At 42.9% G+C, this 21,442-nt stretch overlaps 1 protein-coding gene across 2 annotated transcripts in view; it reads right to left on the reverse strand.

Annotated features, from left to right (window-relative positions):
• DHX40 (DEAH-box helicase 40) overlaps positions 1–5,344 on the reverse strand; it is a 45,760-nt gene extending 40,416 nt beyond the window's left edge. The window contains exons 1-3 of one of the 2 annotated variants that reach the window (XM_025363355.1): positions 5,096–5,344; positions 4,104–4,271; positions 563–708 (exon numbers count right to left, since the gene is read on the reverse strand). In XM_025363355.1, coding sequence (XP_025219140.1) covers positions 563–708; positions 4,104–4,271; positions 5,096–5,204 — 423 coding nt within the window. In that variant the 5' untranslated portion in view covers positions 5,205–5,344. The remainder of the gene's footprint in view (positions 1–562; positions 709–4,103; positions 4,272–5,095) is intronic. The other variant, XM_025363356.1, reaches the window with a different exon arrangement.
• Between the last annotated feature and the right edge of the window lie 16,098 nt (positions 5,345–21,442).

Below are 21,442 nucleotides of genomic sequence, written 5' to 3' on the forward strand. Positions count from 1 at the left end.
TTGGACCCCAAAGTGTTGGGATTACAGGAGTGAGCTACCGCACCCAGCCCATTGTGAACATACTTAATGGCACTGAATTGTATATCAAAATGGTAACATGGTCAATTTTAAGTTATATATATTTTATTACAATAAAGCATTTTAAAAATCTATATGTCAAGAAACCTTACAGTTAAAAAACATAAATAAGAGAATCCTAAGAAAATAAACTGTCATTTATAAACTAAGGAAGGAGAAAATGGAATGAATATCAGACACTTGAAAGCTAAAGCATTAACAATGAACGACAAAAATAAATTATTTAAAATATATATTGAACTTTGAAATTAAAAATCTTTCAGAACTCTCTCCACTCTTTCCATTAAGTTTATAGTATTAGCTGGGCATGGTGGCATGCTCCTGTAGTCCCAGCTACTCAAGGAGCTGAGGTAGGAGGTGACTTGAGCCCAGAAGGGTAGAGGTTACAGAGAGCCATGATTGTGCCACGCACTCCAGACTGGGCGACAGAGCGAGGCCATGTCCCAAAAAAGAAAAGAAACAAATACCAACAAGACTTTTGTACCTTAGAGCTGCAATCATCAAAACGAACTTGGTATCCTACTTTGGATCCCAAAGTGCATTTCATTTCTTCAGCTACTCTCTGAGCAACTGATATAGCAGCTACTTTTCGTGGTTGAGTTACACCAATCATACCATGTTGTGAAAACCCTATCAAAACCAGAGATAAAGAAATACAACAATGTTAGCAATTGTCTTCCTATTAGAGCTAAATTGTTTTTGGCCAATGAATACAAAACTGCTTGAATGTTTCCAAAAGAATATCCTGCAAATTAAAAACACATTGCTACGTCTGCACTATGAAAATTTAAATATTAATTTAAAATAATACATATTAGTAACCACTCAAAAAATATATATATATGTATGTATTTTTTTTTTTTTGAGACGGAGTTTCACTCTTGTTGCCTAGGCTGTAGTGCAATGGTGTGATCTCAGCTCACCACAACTTCCACATACCAGGTTCAAACGATTCTCCTGCCTCAGCCTCCCAAGTAGCTGGGATAACAGGCTTGCGCCACCATGCCTGGCTAATTTTGTATTTTTAGTAGAGACGAGGTTTCTCCATGTTGGTCAGACTGGTCTCGCACTCCCGACCTCAGGTGATCCACCTGCCTCTGCCTCCCAAAGTGCTGGGATTATAGGCGTGAGCCACCACGCCCGGCCAAAAAAAAAAAAAAGAGACGGAGTCTTGCTCTGTCGTCCAGGCTGGAGTGCAGTGGTGCAATCTCGGCTCGCTGCAACTTTCACCTCCCGGATTCAAGCAATTCTCCTGCCTCAGCCTCCTGAGCAGCTAGGATTACAGGCGCACGCCACCACGCCTTTTTTTTTTTGTAAAAAATACATTTTTTAAATTAGATTTCAGGCTTTGTTTGGTTTTGTTTTTTCTGTCTAAAAATCTACTCTAAAGGTAAGCCAAGAATTTTGACACATAGGAATTCATAAAATTCCACACAGTTCCCAAAATAAATTTACCTTTGCCACAAAACTGGATTTATTTATTTATTTATTAGATAGAGTCTTGCTCTGTTGTCCACGCGGGAGTGCAGTGGCACAATCTCGGCTCACTGCAACCCCTACCTCCTGGGTTCAAGCAATTCTCCTGCATCAGCCTCCTGAGTAACTGGGATTACAGGTACAAGCCACCACACCCAGCTGATTTTGTATTTTTAGTAGAGATGGGGTTTCACCATGTTGGCCAGGCTGGTCTTGAACTCCTGACCTCAAGTGATCCACCTGCCTCAGCCTCCCAATGTGCTGGGAATACAGGCATGAGCCACCATGTCCGGCCTAAAACTGGATTTAAATATGCCACCTTTCTGCTGGGAGCAGTGGTACATACCTATAATCCCAGCTACTCAGGACCCTGGCTACTCAGGAGGTTGAGGTAGGAGGACTGCTTGAACTCATGAGTTTGAGACCAGCCTGGGCAACACAGTAAGATCTCATCTCAAAAAAAAATCTATATCTATATCTATAGCTATACACCTTCCATATAGCATTTTAATATCTTTGGGAATGGAGCTGCATCTTAAAATTGATGGCGTGTTTCCATTCTTACTAATACAGTAGTCCCTCTTTACCCTTGGTTTTGCTTTCCAATGTTTCAGTTACCTACAGTCAATGGAGATCCAAAATTACAGTACTTTGAGAGACAGAGAGAGACCACACTCACAGAACTTTTACTACAGTATACTGTCATAACTGTTCTATTTTATTGTGGTTGTTGTTAATCTCTTACTGTGCCTAATTTATAAACTAAACTTTATCATAGGTATGTATGTATGTACAGGAAAAAACATAGTATATGCAGGGTTTGGCATTATTGGCAGTTTCAGGCATTGAGTGGTCTTAGAAGGCATCTCCCAAGGATAAGAGGGGATTACTGCATATAAAATAGTGATATATCTTAATAGATGGCACCTTAGATTTGAAGCATTAGAATAATATATTTCCTTTTTAAGACAAATCATATCCAATATAATACTGTTCTTTACAAACCTTACAACAGAAAGTTCTGTCATACTGAAAGACACTTGTCAAAAGACAAAATTACAACAAATTTAATTTTTTTTTTTGACACAGACTCTCACTCTGTCTCCCAGACTGGAGTGCAATGGCATGGTCTCAGCTCACTGCAACCTCCGCCTCCTAGGTTCAAGCAATTCTCCCGCCTCAGACTCCCGAGTAGCTGGGATTACAGGCGCCCACCACCACGTCTAATTTTTGTATTTTTAGTAGAGACTGGGTTTCACCATGTTGGCCAGGCTGGTCTCAAACTGCTGACCTCGTGATCCACCCACCCTGGCCTCCCAAAGCGCTGGGATTACAGGCTTGAGCCACCGCGCCCAGCCCAAAAAACTTTATTTTATTTTATTTTATTTTATTTTTTTATTTTTTTGAGACGGAGTCTCGCTCTGTCTCCCAGGCTGGAGGGCAGTGGCGCGATCTCCGCTCATTGCAAGCTCTGCCTCCTGGGTTCACGCCATTCTCCTGCCTCAGCCTCCTGAGCAGCTGGGACTACAGGCACCAGCCACCACGCCCGGCTAATTTTTCTTTTTGTATTTTTAGTAGAGACAGGGTTTCACTGTGTTAGCCAGGATGGTCTCCATCTCCTGTCCTCGTGATCCGCCTGCCTCGGCCTCCCAAAGTGCTGGGATTACAGGGGTGAGCCACCGTGCCCGACCAAAAATTTTTAATTGGCTTTTGTGATTCCAACTCTGGAATCACATCAACCCATCGTCTCATAAAATAGAATGAGTGTTCCAATGAGCTGAGCAGAGGAGGCTGATTGTATAGACAGAAAAGGGCTGAGGGAAAGTAGAAACAGAAAATAAAAAGCAGATTGCTAATTTCAAAGTTACTTTTTTTGTAAAAGTTAAAGCAGAGGAAATTTCTTGATGCTGGCTAAAACTGGTCTGTTTGGGGATTTGGCTATTATCTCTTTCTCCTGATTTCTCAGGAGATTAGATGAAAAATTTAGTTTCTAGACTTGGTGGCGTGGAACTTCAGTATGAGTAACTCCATTTTGGTTTAGTCTGTTGGCTCTAGTGCGGGGGATCAGTCCAAACCAAAGGCCTCCTATTAATTTTACTTAACATATTTTAAAGGTAATTTGTTAGTTGGCTTGTGCTGGCAAAGTCAGGGGATAAATATTTACCTGATAATGCTCTAGAGAAAGAACCAAGAAGTACTAACGGCAGCAACAGATATCACATATCTCTTCCTTCTCAAAATTATTTCGGTATCCAGTGATTTAGTTTACTGCTAGACAACCTTATTCTATAAAATGGAATTAATATCTAGATGTAATTCTATTTGAGATTATTATGGTAATTAAAAATGGGAAAATCTGCCATCCCAACTAATTCCTGAACCTGAAATAGACCATAAAGAAGCGAGGGAGACACAGGGGAAGGGGGTGTGCCAAGATAAGGGGGACTATAAAGCAAATAGTAGGCAACCATGGAGTACAGAAGTCCTACTGGCCTTTAAAAAGAGGATATTTTAAAAATATTTCCAATGTTAGAACAGAAAAAAATCACCTGCTTCATACAGATATTTTGGAAGTTGAGTTGTTTTACCACTTCCTGTATTTCCAGTAACAATAAGGAATGAATTGTCCCTCACAGCTTGAATAATCTTTTTTCTTTGTTTCTGAATAGGAAAAGTTGGAGTAGTTCCTCCCTCCTGGGACGTGCATCCTTTCTCTTCTGTAATAACAGAAAAACAAGTCAATTAAAAGACTTGTAAAGATATCTCTGACTCAACTTCTCAGGACTGAAACCAGAAAGGCAATATTGAATTTTAGGGCTGGAAGGGATCATCCATGACTTCTCAGTTAAATCGCTCATGTACAATTTGTAAGTGAGGGTTAATGAGCCCAGAACAACTTTTTGGTGAAATTCAGCAACTTGAGCATTTGTTCACGCGTAACTCAAAGTACTTTTCAAAGCAAGTATAGCTCAAGGCAACGTATACACATGTATACTTACACAGAAGCACAAAACCCAATTTTATTTAACAATAGACCAAAAACTGGAACACAGCAGAAAATTCTCAGCTGGATTAGAAGCCACCTGTGTTTGCTTCTGATTCATGGTTCAAGTTAGGTCCCTGTTCAGTGACTGATATCCCAGAAGGCCAAGTGGTGGGTAACCATGGAAACTGGCTCCTGGAAACTGGCTCCCTTCATACCGTACCCAAAGGCAGGCTGGCGGCCCGACGAAGGAGGGGGGAGGATGAATGGGTAGAGAACAAAGGGTTTGTGAGCCTGTTTAAGAACAGAATGCATTTCGGGCGTTGGGGTTCACTTTTTCGCCCCCCAGTAAGGTTTTCGCCCAACTTGGATCTGGGACCGCCCCCCTCTAAGGCAAAGTGCTCATTGGACGCAAAGTTCGCCTCGGGCTTGGAAAGCCAGGAGAACGCCACGGCTTCCTCACTACTCTTCTCAGCCGGCCAAAGGCGTACTTTCATCCCCCCCAAAACCCCCACGCCGTAACTCCCGCTGGCTTCCGTACCGTCCCGCGGACCGCACCTCTATCGACGATACAAACAGCCGGGGGCCGCTCTTCCTGGAGGTCTCTTGACCGCTCACCCTCCTGCCGCCTTGGCGCCCTGCCCGCGACTGCGGGAAACCGGGACATAGACCTGGCCCCGAGTGGAGGCGAGCACGTCCACCGATCTGAGGAGATGGGAGGGGAAAGGCGAGGACGCGCCCTGATGACGTAGAGGTGTTTACTTCCGCGCGTGCGACTTGTAGCAAAGGGAGGGGGAGCTGCTCGATGACGTGACACGGGGCGGCCGGGCCGCGAGCCAAGGCTCCACCCCCAGGGATTTCCCGCCAACTGCCACGTGCGCTTCGCCTCGGGCGGCTGAGGCATACCTGAGGGCCCGAAGACCCCCTCTTGTTTCGCCTCTGCGGCGCCAAAGGTCGCGACCACACCTCTTTTCAACGCCACAGTGGTCTCCGCAGGCTATTCTGTCTTCGCACACCTGACACGATGTGACCCTCTGCCTGGAGCTGGAACCATGGTGCTGCGTTTGGCAACTCATTCTCACTTCACCTTTCCTGATCTGGTATGACCTGTCCAAGGCACACAGCTACTGAGCTGTGGAGCCGAGCTTTTAGTTATGTTATTATAAAAACTTAGGTTGCCGAGGCTGTTCATTTCCCTCACAGGACCCTGAATTTAATTTATTTGCATGTTTCCTCTTCTGCCCAGCTAGATTGTAAAGCCCCCCAAAAGAGCCGGAATATGTAAACGCGACTACATCCAGGGTCCCAGTGATTCAAGGTGGGCTGTCAATATTTGTTGACTTTGCTGAAATGGAGGAATGAATAATTGACTTCCTTAGGGAATTCATCTCATTTTTGATAGAGGTGCATTCCTTGGAAACCACAGTAGCTGAAAAGTTCAACAGATACACAACATCTGAGGCAGGGCAACTTTTTCAGAAAAGGTACTTTGGGGACAGGTCTTTCTGTTCTAGAGCCTGCCAATTTTTAAATTATTGTCAACTGTAACAAAATCAATGCAATGTGAACAAGATTGTTTCTTGGACTCCTGAATTGTTCCTGCTGTGAGAATTAACCAACACTTACTACCAAAGAAAACAACTCAAAACTGTCACTTCACCATCACCTAAAGACCCCACTGTCTGACCAGGCTTCAAAAGATGTGCCATAAGGCTGTTGGACCCCCAGATTTTTCTGTGCTCATTTGAAGTGAAGTCACGGCTGTGCATGGTGGCTCATGCCTGTAATCCCAGCACCTTGGGAGGCTGGGACAGGTGGATCACTTGAGATCAGGAGTTCGAGACCAGCCTGGCCAATATGGTGAAACCCAATCTCTATTAAAAATACAAAAAAAAAAAAAGAAAATTAGCCGAGTGTGGTAACACGTGCCTGTAATCCAAGCTACTTGGGAGGCTGAAGCAGGAGAATCGCTTGAACCTAGGGGCAGGGGTTGCAGTGAGCCAAGATCGTGCCACTGCACTCCAGCCTGGGCAACAGACTGAGATTCCGTCTCAAAAAATAAAGTAAAATAAAGTGAACTCATACCAACTGTTCTTAAATGGGACTGATCAACACTTCTTAAAATGCAAGCTCATCAGATTTTGAATGATACCAAATAAGTTGGAACTTTGTGACAACTTTATATCTCAAAACCTGGGTATGAGAGGAAACAATCTGGCAAATAGGAGAATAGTCCAGGTTTCTCTCTTTCATTAGGAGCATCTCCCAGCCTTCTGGATCATGTTAGGAATTCAAAATACAGAAACAGAATTCAAAATATAGAAACAGAAACCAAAATGGCAAAAATACATTTGTAGTACAGGCAAGGTATTGGTAATCTCAGTATTTTGGTATAGGGCATCTCTATCAGTGATATAATAAAGTCACTTTCTAAAAATCATCATTCCAGACCAATGATGATTACCACTTAGCTCATAGTAGTCAGATCTTTCCGATACAGTTGACCCTGGAACAATACAGGTTTGAACTTCACAGGTTCACTTGTAGGCAGATTTTCTTCTGCACCTGCTAAGCTGGAGATAGCAAGATCAACCCTTTGTCTTCCTCCTCCTTCTCTTCAGCCTACTGAACAGGATGGAAACCTTTATGATGATCCCCTTACACTTAACGGATAGTAAATATATTTTCTCTTCCTTATGATTTTCTTAATATTTTATTTTATCTAGCTTGTTTTATTTTAAGAATACAGTATATAATACATATACAAAATATGTATTAATTGTTTATGTTATCTGTAAGGCTTCCAGGCAATAGTTGGTATTAATAGTTAAGCTCTGGGGAATTGAGTAATACACAGATTTTGGCCCAATGCAGTGGTTCACACCTGTAATCATAGCACTTTGGGAGGCCAAGGCGGGCAGATTGCCTGAGTTCAGGAATTCAAGATCAGCCTGGGCAACATAGCGAAACCCCATCTCTCCTAAAAATACAAAAAAAAGTAGCCAGGTGTGGTGGTGTGTGCCTGTAGTCCCAGCTACTTGGGAGGCTGAGGCAGAAGAACCACTTGAACCTGGGAGACGGAAGTTGGGGTGAGCCGAGATCGCACCACTGCACTCCAGCCTGGGTGACAGCGAGACTCTGTCTCCAAGAAAAAAAAAAAAGTTATATGCAGATTTTGACAGTGCAAAAGGTTCGTGCCCCTACCCCCACCTTGTTCAGGTTTCAACTGTAAATTATTTCCTTTATTTTTCACAAAAACTCACAGAATTAGGTTATTACTATCCCTAATTTTTGTGTTAGAAACTTGCCTGTGGTGACAAACGAACTAAGAGGGCCAAGATTCAAAGTCACACTAATAACCACTAAACTGCATTGGGAGATGGAACTATTTAGATCTTGGTGCCAAAATAATGTATCTTCTTCCAATGTTTGTAACTCTGATAGAACTGACCCCATTCTTGTATGAGAACCACCTACTGAGAGTATACAATATAAAACCTGCAAGCCAAAAATGAAGAAAAATAAAAGCAAAAAATTCAAGTGATGTTTAACATTGTTCATTTTATAACCAAGGACATTTAAAGCATGTTACCATTAATAACCATGTGCTTGGGGCTATTCTAAATTAGAAGACCAACAATTATTTCCTACTCAGTGAGTTTACAAATTACAATGACAAGCAAAACTCAAGTACAGAGTAAAAATAGAAAATACATGAGTTGAGTCTGGGAAGAAAGGTCAGTGTCCCCAACGACATTGAATCTATTTCTTTTCTTTGGGTTACATTAAAAACCTGAGGCCAGGTCTGTTATCCCAGGACTTTGGGAGACCGAGGTGGCCAGATCACCTGAGATCGGGAGTTTGAGACCAGCCTGGCCAATATGGTGAAACCCCCTCTCTGCTAAAAATACAAAAAAATTAGCCTAGGATGGTAACAGCCACCTGTAATCCCAGCTACTCAGGAGGCTGACGGAGGAGAATCACTTGAACCCAGGAGGTGGAGGTTGCAGTGAGCCAAGATCTCACCACTGCACTCCAGCCTGGGCAACAGAGTAAGACTCTGTCTCAGAAAACAAAAACAAACAAACAAACAAAAAAGACACCTGAAAGAACTGGTATTTAAAGAAGTGTGAGAAGTCTGAATTGCCCCCTGCTGCTATTGCTTCATAAGCAGTCTTTCAAAATATTCTACAATCCAAGCAACCTGTTTCAGAGCATGCAAAAGAGACAGGAAAGAGGCTCAATATTAAAGATTTACAAAAATGGAAGAAAATGTTTAAATCATCTTCAGGAAAGAAAGCATAGGACCACTGTTGTGATGGTTAAAAGGAGTAAGTAAAACCCACACAAGAAAGGAAAATTATCAAAGATATATTATTGGCCGGGCACGGTGGCTCAAGCCTGTAATCCCAGCACTTTGGGAGGCCGAGACGGGCGGATCACAAGGTCAGGAGATTGAGACCATCCTGGCTAACATGGTGAAACCCCGTCTCTACTAAAAATACAAAAAACTAGCCGGGCGAGGTGGCGGGCGCCTGTAGTCCCAGCTACTCGGGAGGCTGAGGCAGGAGAATGGTGTAAACCCGGGAGGCGGAGCTTGCAGTGAGCTGAGATCCGGCCACTGCACTCCAGCCTGGGCGACAGAGCGAGACTCCGTCTCAAAAAAAAAAAAAAAAAAAAAAAAGATATATTATTACAGTCACAACCAGAAAGTTTAAAATGCTAGAAAAATGGTGATATGTACAAACCTAATTAATAACAGAACCTAATTGTTCACAGGAGTGAGCAATGGTATCAAACTACATGGATTTCTTAAGAACTCATTAATTGGACCAAAACAAGACTTGTCTTGGTAAAGAGAAGCAGACAGAAGCCAGATTGTGAGTAAATGAGAATTCGAGAGTAAACTGAAAATGTACCTAATACACTTGGGGATGGCTGGTTAGAATCAACTAGGGTAAATGAAAGGGAGAGAAAAGAATAGCTGGAAAAAGATGCTGCTACTACTGCATATGTGATGATTAAGAAAAGACTTGGTCAATGAAAGTATTGGGGTACAAGGAGAAGATGTGTTCAGGAGAGTTGAAACAGAGATACCGATGAGGGAGAAATACCAAGTTCACATTTTGAGGAAGGATATAGGACTGGAGGAGACAGAACAAACTTTTAGTCCAGATAGGTATTATAAACTTGCATTTGTGGTGGATTTGTATCCAAATGTGAATCTGATTGTTTTTCTGTATTTTCCTCCCCTTTTTCTATCTCACTGGTAACCCATAGGCCTATCTTCCTCTTCAGCCCTCAACAAAGCAGAAACAAAAATCCAAAGACTCTTGACCTGAGGTCCCAAACCAGAGCCTTCTGTGCATGCTCAAATTACTGATTACTTCTTCTCTCTGATGGATAAGACTGGGCCTAGGCAGAGGGCAGAGAGTGGGGAGGATATGAGAAAGGAAGGACTGACAGAAGAGATAAACAGCCCTCCTAGGGGGCAGGAGAAAGATCATCTTTTGTTAGAAAGTTCTAATGGGGCCAGGTGTGGTGGTTCATGCCTGTAATCCCAACATGTTGGGAGGCCAAGGCAGGTGGATTGCTTGAGACCAGGAGTTTGAGACCAGCCTGTGCAACATAGTGAGACCCCATCTCAAGACTCATCTCTACAAAAAATACAAAAATTAGCCAGGCTTGGAGGTGCATGCCGGTATTCCCAGCTACTTGGGAGGCTGAGGCAGGAGGATCACTTGAGCCCAGTAGGACAAGACTGCAGTGAACCGTGATGGTGCCATTGCACACCAGCCTGGGTGACAGAGTGAGACCCTGTTTCAGAAAAAAGTAAAAGAAAAAAGAAAGAAAGAAAAGTTCTAATGGAAGGAATTCAAGAAGATAAACCATTCTCAAGTGTGGACCATTCCCTTCCCAATTAAAAATAAATCAGAAACAAACATCTATGAGCAGTTTTTCATCTAGTAGTCCTGGATACATGTAGACCTTGAAAGAGAGGGAGGGGAACTTCATTCTAGAGATAAAGTAAACGTGAAAGACTACATACCACAGTTACATATTTTATTAACAAGCTTATAGTATATTAGCAACTTGGGGGTTTGGAGGAAAATAATTAGATGGTATGGCCATATCATAAAACAGAGAAATATCTAACTTTCAGTCCAAAAGTAAAAAATATCAGCCAGGTGTGATAGCTCACACCTGTAACCCCAGCCCTTTAGGAGGCCAAGGCAGGCAGATCTCCTGAGGTCAGGAGTTCAAGACCAGCCTGGCCAACATGGTAAAACCCCATCTCTACAAAAAAATACAAAAGTTAGCCGGCCGTGGTGGTACTCGCCAGTGATCCCAGCTTACACAGGAGGCTGAGGCACAAAAATCGCTTGAACCCAGGAGGCAGAGGTTGCAGTGAGCCGAGATTGTGCCACTGCACTCCAGCCTGGGCGACAGAGTGAGACTGTCTCAAAAAAAAAAAAAGTAAAAGATATAATCACACCTTCTTCTCTTTAAGTGTCTAGATATTAAGATTTGAGTAGTTATCACAGAGCCAGTCACCAAATAGTAATTAAATCATTCATCAACAATATTGTTTGAGAGCTTAATAGAGATTGAGACACTGCTAGTTGTCAATGAAAATTACGCATATAATCTTTAATACATGTGTAGAATTCCCATTAATTTACTAGTAAAATGGGGCCTCTTCCAAGTGAAAGCTCAATGTTTACTCTAGCTTCCTATTTATTCATTCATGTGTTCATTCAGTATATATTATAATGCACAATTCTTTTTTTTTTTTTTTTTTTGAGATAACGTCTCACTCTTGTCAGCTAGGATGGAGTGCAATGGCGCGATCTCAGCTCCCTGCAACCTCTGCCTCCCAGGTTCAGGCAATTCTCCTGCCTCAACCTCCTGAGTAGCTGGGATTACAGGCGCCTGCTACCATGCCTGGCTAATTTTTGTATTTTTAGTAGAGACGGGGTTTCACCATGTTGGCCATGCTGGTCTCGAACTCCTGACCTCAGGTGATCCAACCACCTCGGCCTCCCAAAGTGCTGCGATTACAGGCATGAGCCACCGCGCCCGGCTAAAATGCGCAATTCTTATATGCACCCTTTTTAGTAGCTACGCAGAGGCATAAAATATGTGTAGGACATGGTTATTACCTTCAATGACATTACACGTAATCAAGGAGATAACATATTTAGAGGAGGAAAAACTGGCTAGAGTGATCAGTGAAGCCTTCTAGGAGTTAGTGACATTTGAACTGAGCTTTGAAAGTTGGGAAGATTCCAGTAAATGCTAGGGAAAGATTCTAGATAGAGTGCATTTGACAAAGGCACAATAGAGCGATCAAGATATTATTAATTATGGATTATTGAGAAAGATGCAGTATTAGTGTTCTGACTATGGTCTCTGTAAATCTTTCAATGGCCTGAAGGTGGCAAGCTGGGTTTATTTGAGAAATTTCAGCATCAACATTATTTAAAAGAAAAATGAAACAGTACTATTTATCTGAAAAAAATCTTTCATTGACATTTAACTCATAAAATCAAAAAGTGAAACCAATTGAAACATAAACAAACATTTATTGCTTGTCTTTAGTAGGACTTACCTTAAGGCACACAGATTTTGTATTGCAAATGCTTTCCATTTTATATTTATTTATTTATTTATTTTTTGAGATGGAGTCTCACTGTGTCACCCAGGCTGGAGTGCAGTGGTGAGATCTCAGCTCACTGCAACCTCCACCTCCCAGGTTCAAGCGATTCTCCTGCCTCAGCCTCCCGAGTAACTGGGACTACAGGCACATGCCACCACACCTGGCTAATTTTTGTATTTTTTGTAGACACAGGGTTTTGCCATATTGGCCAGGCTGGTCTGGAAACCTCAAGTGATCTACCTGCCTCAGCCTCCCAAAGTGCTGGGACTACAGGTGTGAGCCACCACACCTGGCCTCATTTTTATATCTTAATTTTTATTATCCTTATTGATTTCTCAGTTATGATATAATTTTTTCATAGCAGAAAAAAAGGAACTTATATATTTAAGTATTGTAAGAGTTAAAGAAAGAGGAAGGAAACATGAAAAGCTGCTCAACAGTCAAAGACAGGTTTATTTTAGAGAATATACCTGAGAGGGGTTTTTGGCCAATGTCAGTCAGGGGCACTCTCTTACAGACTAAGAGTATTTAAGAGTTCAGGGCTAGGCCGGGCGCGGTGGCTCAAGCCTGTAATCCCAGCACTTTGGGAGGCCGAGACGGGCGGATCACGAGGTCAGGAGATCGAGACCATCTTGGCTAACACAGTGAAACCCCGTCTCTACTAAAAATACAAAAAATTAGCCGGGCGTAGTGGCGGCGCCTGTAGTCCCAGCTACTCGGGAGGCTGAGGCAGGAGAATGGCGTAAACCCGGGAGGCGGAGCTTGCAGTGAGCCGAGATCGCGCCACTGCACTCCAGCCTGGGGGCGACAGAGCGAGACTCCGCCTCAAAAAAAAAAAAAAAAAAAAAAAAAGAGTTCAGGGCTAGAGAACTTATCCAGGCTTGGAATATTTCTGTGTGGGGGAGAAGTTTATTGCGGGGTTGGAATGTCTCTGGTTGGAGGGAAGGTTATCTTGGGGCTGACATCTCTCCAGTCAGGGAGGGGTTTATCTTATGGTTGGAATGTTTCTGGTCAGAGATGTCATTTGTGGTTTATGGTCATGCTGACCTTAAGCCATTAGGCTGATGTCTTTTGGATTTAGGCGGTTTTTGATCAAGGGGAACTTTAGAATGGCAGTGCTTGTCCAAGATGGCGATATTCCTGCTCTGTCAAGTATTACCATTAAAATCTGAGGAAAGACCAGCAGCGGTGGTTGGTGCTTATAATCCCAGCACCACTTTGGGAGGCTGAGGCAGATAGATCATCTGAGGTCAGGTGTTCCAAACCAGCCTGACCAATATGGTGAAACCCCATCTTTACTAAAGAAATACAAAAATTAGACCGGGCGCCGTGGCTCAAGCCTGTAATCCCAGCACTTTGGGAGGCCGAGATGGGCAGATCACGAGGTCAGAAGATCGAGACCATCCTGGCTAACACGGTGAAACCCTGTCTACTAAAAAATACAAAAAACTAGCCGGGCGAGGTGGCGGGCGCCTGTAGTCCCAGCTACTCGGGAGGCTAAGGCAGGAGAATGGCGTAAACCCAGGAGGCGGAGCTTGCAGTGAGCTGAGATCCGGCCACAGCACTCCAGCCTGGGCGACAGGGCGAGACTCCGTCTCAAAAAAAAAAAAACAAGAAATGCAAAAATTAGCTGGGCATGTGTCACACGCCTGTAATCCCAGCTACTCGGGAGGCTGAAGCGCGAGAATCCCTTGAACCCCAGAGGCGGAGGTTGCAATGCCCCCAGATCTCAGCACTACACTCCAGCTGGGCGACAGTGCGAGACTCCATCTCAAAAAAAAAAATCCGTAAAAAGCATTGTGAGAAGGCTTTTTGGGGGGCGGTCAGGTTTATCGGGGCATAATTTCCAAATGTTATAGTTTTAGTGTATAGTTTTGTTACCCACACAATGAGTGGGTTTGATCACTTAGCCAGTGACAGTCCAATACCACAACCAAGGAAGATTTAACAAGGGGATTTTATGACTTAAAACAAGTAAGGAGGCTATCGGGGATAATTCCCCAAAGCAGTGTCTCCCTAAACCAAGGTGACAAAAAGGCTTTTCTTAGGCAGGTTAGCTGAGTCATCATATGTAGAGGTGTCTAGGCAGCTCAGGCCCAGTCTGAGATCAGGCTTCTACATACAAATGGAGAATAGCTCCTTCCTGGGTGGATTTTTAGTATGCTAACGAGGAGAATTGTCCAAAGTTCATCTCCAACTCAGGCATCTCTGGATCAAACTGGTTTTTGTTTTGCTGTGGCTGGGCTTCTTCCTTGAACTTTTATTTATATATTTATTTATTTATTTTTTGGAGACAGAGTCTCTCTCTGTCGCCCAGTCTGGAGTGCAGCAGCACAATCTCAGCTCCCGGGTTCAAGAGATTCTCCTGCCTCAGCCTCCTGCATGGCTGGGATTACAAGTGCGCGCTACCATGCCCAGCTAATTTTTGTATTTTTAGTAAGACAGGGTTTCACCATGTTGGCCAGGATGGGCTCGATCTCGTGACTTTGTGATCCGCCCTCCTTGGCATCCCAAAGTGCTGGGATTACAGGCGTGAGCCACCGCACCCGGCCCCTTGAACTTTCTTGAAACAACAAAACCTTCAGCAGTTACAACTGGATGCTTTTTCTTTTTCTTTTTTTCCTTTTTAATTTATTTATTTTTTTGAGACAGAGTCTTGCTGTGTTGCCCAGGCTGGAGTGCAGTGGCGTGATCTCGGCTCACTGCAAGCTCCGCCTCCCGGGTTCACGCCATTCTCCCGCCTTAGCCTCCCCAGTAGCTGGGACTACAGCGCCCGCCACCACGCCCGGCTAATTTTTTGTATTTTTGGTAAAGATGGGGTTTCACCGTGTTAGCCAGGATGGTCTCAATCTCCTGATCTCCTGATCCGCCCGCCTCGGCCTCCCAAAGTGCTGGAATTACAGGCGTGAGCCATTGCGCCCGGCACAACTGGGTGCTTTTTCACAATGTGTTCTGGAAAAGGAAAACCCTGGAACTCTGGGTTACAGTTTTTTGAGTTTTATCAGTTTTGACAAGTGCATATGGTTGTGTAACCACAACTATAAATATAAGATAAAAAATGGTTTCATAACTTTAACAAATTCCCTTGTACCCCTTTATGGTCACCCCTTCCTTTACCTCCAGGTCCTCAAAACCACTGATTTGTTTTCTGTCTGCATAGTTTAGCATGTCCTGAAATGTCATATGAATGAAATTGTGTAGCATGTACTCCTTCTTTGGTCTGCCTTCTTTTATCTTCAGCATTATTGCTTTGAGATTCATCCATGTTGTAATGTATATCAATAGTTGAATCCTTTTTATTATTAAGTGATATTCCATTGTATGGATGTACCACAATTTACTTATTAATTCAGTAGTTGAGAGACATTTATGTTGTTTCCAGTTTTGGGTGATGACGTGTACATTCACTATAAACATTCATATATAGGTTTTTGAGTGACAAAGTTTTCATTTCTCTTGGGTAAATACGTAGGAGTGGAATTGCTGGGTCAAATGATAAATATATGTTTATAAGATTGCAAACTGTGTTTCCAAAGTGGCTGGACCATTTTGCACTTCTATCAGTCATGTATGAAAATTCCAGTTGCTCTGCATCCTTGCTAGGACTTGATATTGTCAGTGTTTGTTCATTTGTTTGAGCCATTCTAATAGGAAATAATGGTGTTGTTAAAAGTATTTAGACAGGCATGAGCAAGGCAGGAGAGGGCTCTCTCCCTCCACCAGGAATGTCAGGAAATGGTTTGGCAATTATCATATTGCCTCTCTAAAAGTGACAAATTGGCAGCAGTGACATATTGGCATAATTAGATGGCATGGCCATATCATAAAACTTAGAGAAATACCTAACTTTCAGTCCAAAAGTAAAAGATATCATCATGTCATCATCACAATTTCTTCTCGTTCTTTCTGAGTGTCCAGATATTAAGATTTGAGTAATGGGCCGGGCGCGGTGGCTCAAGCCTGTAATCCCAGCACTTTGGGAGGCCGAGACGGGCGGATCGCGAGGTCAAGAGATCGAGACCATCCTGGCTAACATGGTGAAACCCCGTCTCTACTAAAAAATACAAAAAAAAACTAGCCGGGCGAGGTGGCGGGCGCCTGTAGTCCCAGCTACTCGGGAGGCTGAGGCAGGAGAATGGCGTGAACCCGGGAGGCGGAGCTTGCAGTGAGCTGAGATCCGGCCACTGCACTCCAGCCCAGGCGACAGAGCGAGACTCCGTCTCAAAAAAAAAAAAAAAAAAAAAAAAAGATTTGAGTAATGATCACAGAGCCAGTTACCAGTCATTAAATCATTTATCATCAATATTGTTGATGAGAGGCTGATAAATTGCCAGGGAAAAGCCATTTCCTGATGGTTTACACCTGTCGCTCTAAAATGTTAGTTGAATGTAGACACCAGGGAGAGGCAACTTCGTCGGAATGCCCTTTAAGAAACAAAATGATGGAGTATGACCTTCCCAGGCAGTCCACCGGAAAAGGAAAGAAAGCCTCAGATGGGCATGCCTACAACTTCCTAAACACACTGTGCGTGCTCACCTCCCAAACACATAGAGGGCATTGCGCCTGTGGGCAGCCCACCGTAAGGGAAATATCGTGGGAAAGGGGTACTAGATATCAGAAGTGGGCCAGTCTATAAAGTTCTAGGATCGGCTGGGCACGGTGGCTCATGCCTGTAATCCCAGCACTTTGGGAGGCTGAGGCAGGCAGATCACAAGGTCAAAAGATCAAGACCATCCTGGCCAACACAGTGAAACCCTGTCTCTACTAAAAATACAAAAATTAGCCAGGCGTGGTGGCTCACACCTGTAGTCCCAGCTACTTGGGAGGCAGAGGCAGGAGAATCGCTTGAACTCGGGAGGTGGAGATTGCAGTGAGCCGAGATCGCGCCACTGCACTCCAGCCTGGTGACACAGCAAGACTCTATCTCAAAATAAAATAAAATAAAATAAAATAAAATAAAATAAAATAAAATAATTCTAGGATCAAGGTTAAATGTCACACTTGACCGTCTTGGTGCCCGTTTGGGTCTCTTCCGAATGTACTTTCCTTTCTTTCCTGCTCTAAAGCTTTTTAATAAACTTCCACTTCTGTTCTGAAACTTGCCTCGGTCTCTTTTACTGCCTTATGCCCCTCAGTCGAATTCTTTGTTCTAGGAGGCGAGAATTGAGGTTGCCGCAGACCCATAGGGATTCGCCACCAGTAACTTGGACTATCTTCCACTGTTAACGGTATATTATTACAGCTTTAATTTGCATATCTCTATGACAATATCAAACATATTTCTACAAAAGGTGTTGATTTGTAGTCTGTACAACTTTTTTGTAAAGTGTCTGTTCAAAACTTTTGCCTGCTTGTACGTGTGTGGGAAGCGTTGCCTATTATCTTACTGAATTTTGAGAATTCTTTATGCACTTTGAATACAAGTTCTTTGTCAGAAATATGCTTTGCAAATACTTTGGCCTAGTCTATGTCTTGTCTTTTAATCTTCTTAATTGTGTTTTTCAAAGAGTTCTCAATTTTGATAAAGTTCAATTTATCAATTTTTTTTCCTTTTATAAATTGTGCTTTTGGTGTGGTATGTAAGAAATCTTTGCCTAATTCAAAGATGTTTTCATATATTTTCTTATTTATTCCTTTATTTCTTTTTCTTTTTCTTTTTTTTTTTTTGAGACAGGATTTCTCTCTGTCTTCCAGGCTGGAATGCAGTGGCACGATCACACCTCACTGAAGCCTTGAACTTCTGGGCTCAGTGAACCTCCCACTTCAGCTTCCTGAGTAACTGGAACTATAAGCATGTGCCACCATGCTCAGCTAATTTTTGTACTTTTTTTGTAGAGACTGTTTGTTTGTTTCTTTGGTTTTTTTTTTTCATGTTGCCTAAGCTGCTCTCAAACTCCTGGGCTCGATCGATCCTCCCACCTCAGCCTCGAAGTGCTGAGATTACAGGCATTAGTCACTGCACCTAGCCAATGTTTTCTTCAAGTATTTTTATAGTTATACAATTTTACATTGAGATTTGCAATCCATTTTTAGTTGAGTTTATGTTTTTACATGGTACAAAGTATGGTGCAAGGTATGCACACACACACACATGCACACATATATATACACACACAATTATTCTAAAACCATTTTTTTCCATAGGTGAAAATTTCAACCAAGGAAGGGACTTACACTCTCTTTTTTTTTTTTTTTTTTGAGACATAGTCTTGCTGTGTCGCCCAGGTTGGAGTGCAGTGGCACGATCTCTGCTCACTGCAAGCTCCACCTCCTGGGTTCACGCCATTATCCTGCCTCAGCCTCCCAAGTAGCTAGGACTACAGGTGCCCGCCACCATGCCTGACTAATTTTTTTGTATTTTTTTAGTAGAGACGGGGTTTCACTGTGTTAGCCAGGATGGTCTCCATCGCCTAACCTCATGATCCACCCGCCTCAGCCTCCCAAAGTGCTGGGATTACAGGCGTGAGCCACCGCGCTCCGCTGGAAGGGACTTACACTCTTAAAATTTACAATTAAAATCTGAGATAGGTCTTGTCTGAGAGTTTCTTCAACTTTTTTTGGTTGGTTTTTTTTAAAACTTTATTTTCCAAACATTACATCGTATTTAAAAGGAACAATTTGTGTGTTGGTTCTTTTCGTTTTTTTGTTGTTGTTTTTTTGGTTTTTTTTTTTTGATACAGAGTCTCACTCTTATCAACCAGGCTGGAGTGCAGTGGCACGATCTCAGCTCACTGCAACCTCTTCCTCCTGGGTTTTAAGCAATTTTTTGTGCCTCAGTCTCCCAAGTAGCTGGGATTACAGGTGCCCGCCACCATGCCCAGCTAATTTTTGTACTTTTTTTTTTTTCTGAGACGAAGTCTCGCTCTGTCGCCCAGGCTGGAGTGCAGTGGCTGGATCTCGGCTCACTGCAAGCTCCGCCCCCTGGGTTTACACCATTCTCCTGCCTCAGCCTCCCAAGTAGCTGGGACTACAAGGCGCCCGCCACCTCGCCCGGCTAGTTTTTTTGTATTTTTTAGTAGAGACGGGGTTTCACCGTGTTAGCCAGGATGGTCTCCCTCTCCTGACCTCGTGATCCGCCCGTCTCCGCCTCCCAAAGTGCAGGGATTACAGGCTTTAGCCACCGCGCCCGGCCTAATTTTTGTACTTTTAACAGAGATGGAGTTTCTCCATATTGGCCAGGCTGGTCTTGAACTCCTGACCTCAGGTGATCTGCCTGCCTTGGCCTCCCAAAGTGCTGGGATTACAGGCATGAGCCACTGCGCCCAGTCGTGCCTTGGTTTTTATCCCTTTCGTTTTATTCCATTAGAAGTATCAGGATTTTAAGACATTTTCAAATGACACTGTCTATCTCTGCACTATCTAGAATAATGCAATTTTAAGCTATAGAGACTGCCATCCCCATTTGTAGAGATGAAGAAACCGAGACTTTAAGATCTTCAACGACTTGCCCAAGGTCATATAGCATAGAGCCAGAACAAAGTCCAGGGTGCAGCTTCCCAAATCTCTAGGCCATTGCTCTTTCCGCCAACTGTTTGTGGCCTTCGTATTGAATGTTTCACTAACTTGATTTCTATTTATTATAGACAATTGCTTCAATAGTAGGCTTTTATCTAAAATTTCATCTAGTACATAAAGTTCAATAAAGCAAAATTAAACTGAAGTCTTTTTTTGTTTGTTTTTGAGACGGAGTTTCACTCTTGTTGCCCAGGCTGGAGTGCAATGGCACGATCTCGGCTCACCGCAACCTCTGCCTCCCAGGTTCAAGCAATTCTTCTGCCTCAGCCTCCGTAGTAGCTGGGATTATAGGCGTGTGCCACCATGCCCGGCTAATTTTGTATTTTTTTTTTAGTAGAGACGGGGTTTCTCCATGTTGGTCAGGCTGGTCTCGAACTCCCGACCTCAGGTGATCCACCCGCCTCGGCCTCCCAAAGTGCTGGGACTACAGGCGTGAGCCACCGCATCCGGCCTGAATTCTTACCAGATGTCTCTAAGATTTACCCAATGCCACTGGATTTACAATCTCATTATAAAGTAAGCACACACACACAAAAGGAAGCAGTCTAGACACTAGGGATTACCAAAATGCTGAAATTTTAATTCATAATTCTAAGACTTCGCACAGATGCATAATTTTTACTTTACATATTAAGTTAGCTATGTCTCTTCATTTAATTGTAAATTAGACAGAAATTTTACCTTTTTTTGCTGCATGGGACTTCCAGCAGTCTGGTGGGTTAAGTCTGGATGATCCAGTCTCATCTGATGCAACAAAAATATAGATATTCTTGATAAAATATAAGAATCTTCAGATGCCAGAAATGAAAAGGGAATGCAAATTCCCGAGAAAATGCAAAGCTATTCTGTGGGGACAGTATCCTGTGAGGAAACGGAGGATGGGATGGGAAGACCCAATAGATGTCTAAAAGGAGTTCCAGAGTAATCGAATATGTCTATTTGAATAGGAAGAAAAGCAATATTTGAGTAGATAATCGCTGAGCCCCAGATAGGAAAAAATAAAAACTACATACACCTGAACAAAATGAAACATCGACCATGCTGGAAAGAGAGAAAATCTTAAAAAGCAACAGAATTAAAAAGGTTTCCTATGAAGGAACAATAACACATTATCAGCAGATTTCTCAACAAAAATAAAAAAGACTACACAATGATAGGCATCTTCACATTATTAAGCGAAAATAACCAAGAAGTCTATACTCAAAACTTTCGTTCAAGAGTGAGACTGAAATCAAGATATTTTCAGACAAACACTAAAATAATATATAGTAACAAGTCATTGCTTTAAAAAAAAATTCAAATATACACTTCAAATGAAAAAATTAAACTGGCGGCCAACCCTGCTGCACCAGGCCCGCTCCGTCTGCCTCTTGAAAAAAAAAAGAAAGAAAGAAATTAAACCCAGGAGAAAGGACCTGGTGTAAGCACTAATTTTAAACGGAAAAGTTAGTAAAAATACTGGTAAATCTATATTAATATTGACTGTTAAAAAGCAATAATAGACTGGACACAACGGCTCATGCCTATAATCCCAACACTTTTGGAGGCCAAGGCAGGAGGATTGCTTGAGGCCAGGAGTTAGAGACCAGTCTGGGCAACACAGCAAGATTCAGCTCTACAAAAAAAAATTTTTTTAAATTAGTACCATGTGGTGGTACATGCCGGTGGTCCCAGCTACTCAGGAGGCTGAGGTGAGAGGACTGCTCAAGCCCAGGAAGTCAAGGTTGCAG

This window comes from Theropithecus gelada, chromosome 16, assembly GCF_003255815.1.
Source record: "Theropithecus gelada isolate Dixy chromosome 16, Tgel_1.0, whole genome shotgun sequence".
Classification (NCBI taxonomy): domain Eukaryota; kingdom Metazoa; phylum Chordata; class Mammalia; order Primates; family Cercopithecidae; genus Theropithecus; species Theropithecus gelada.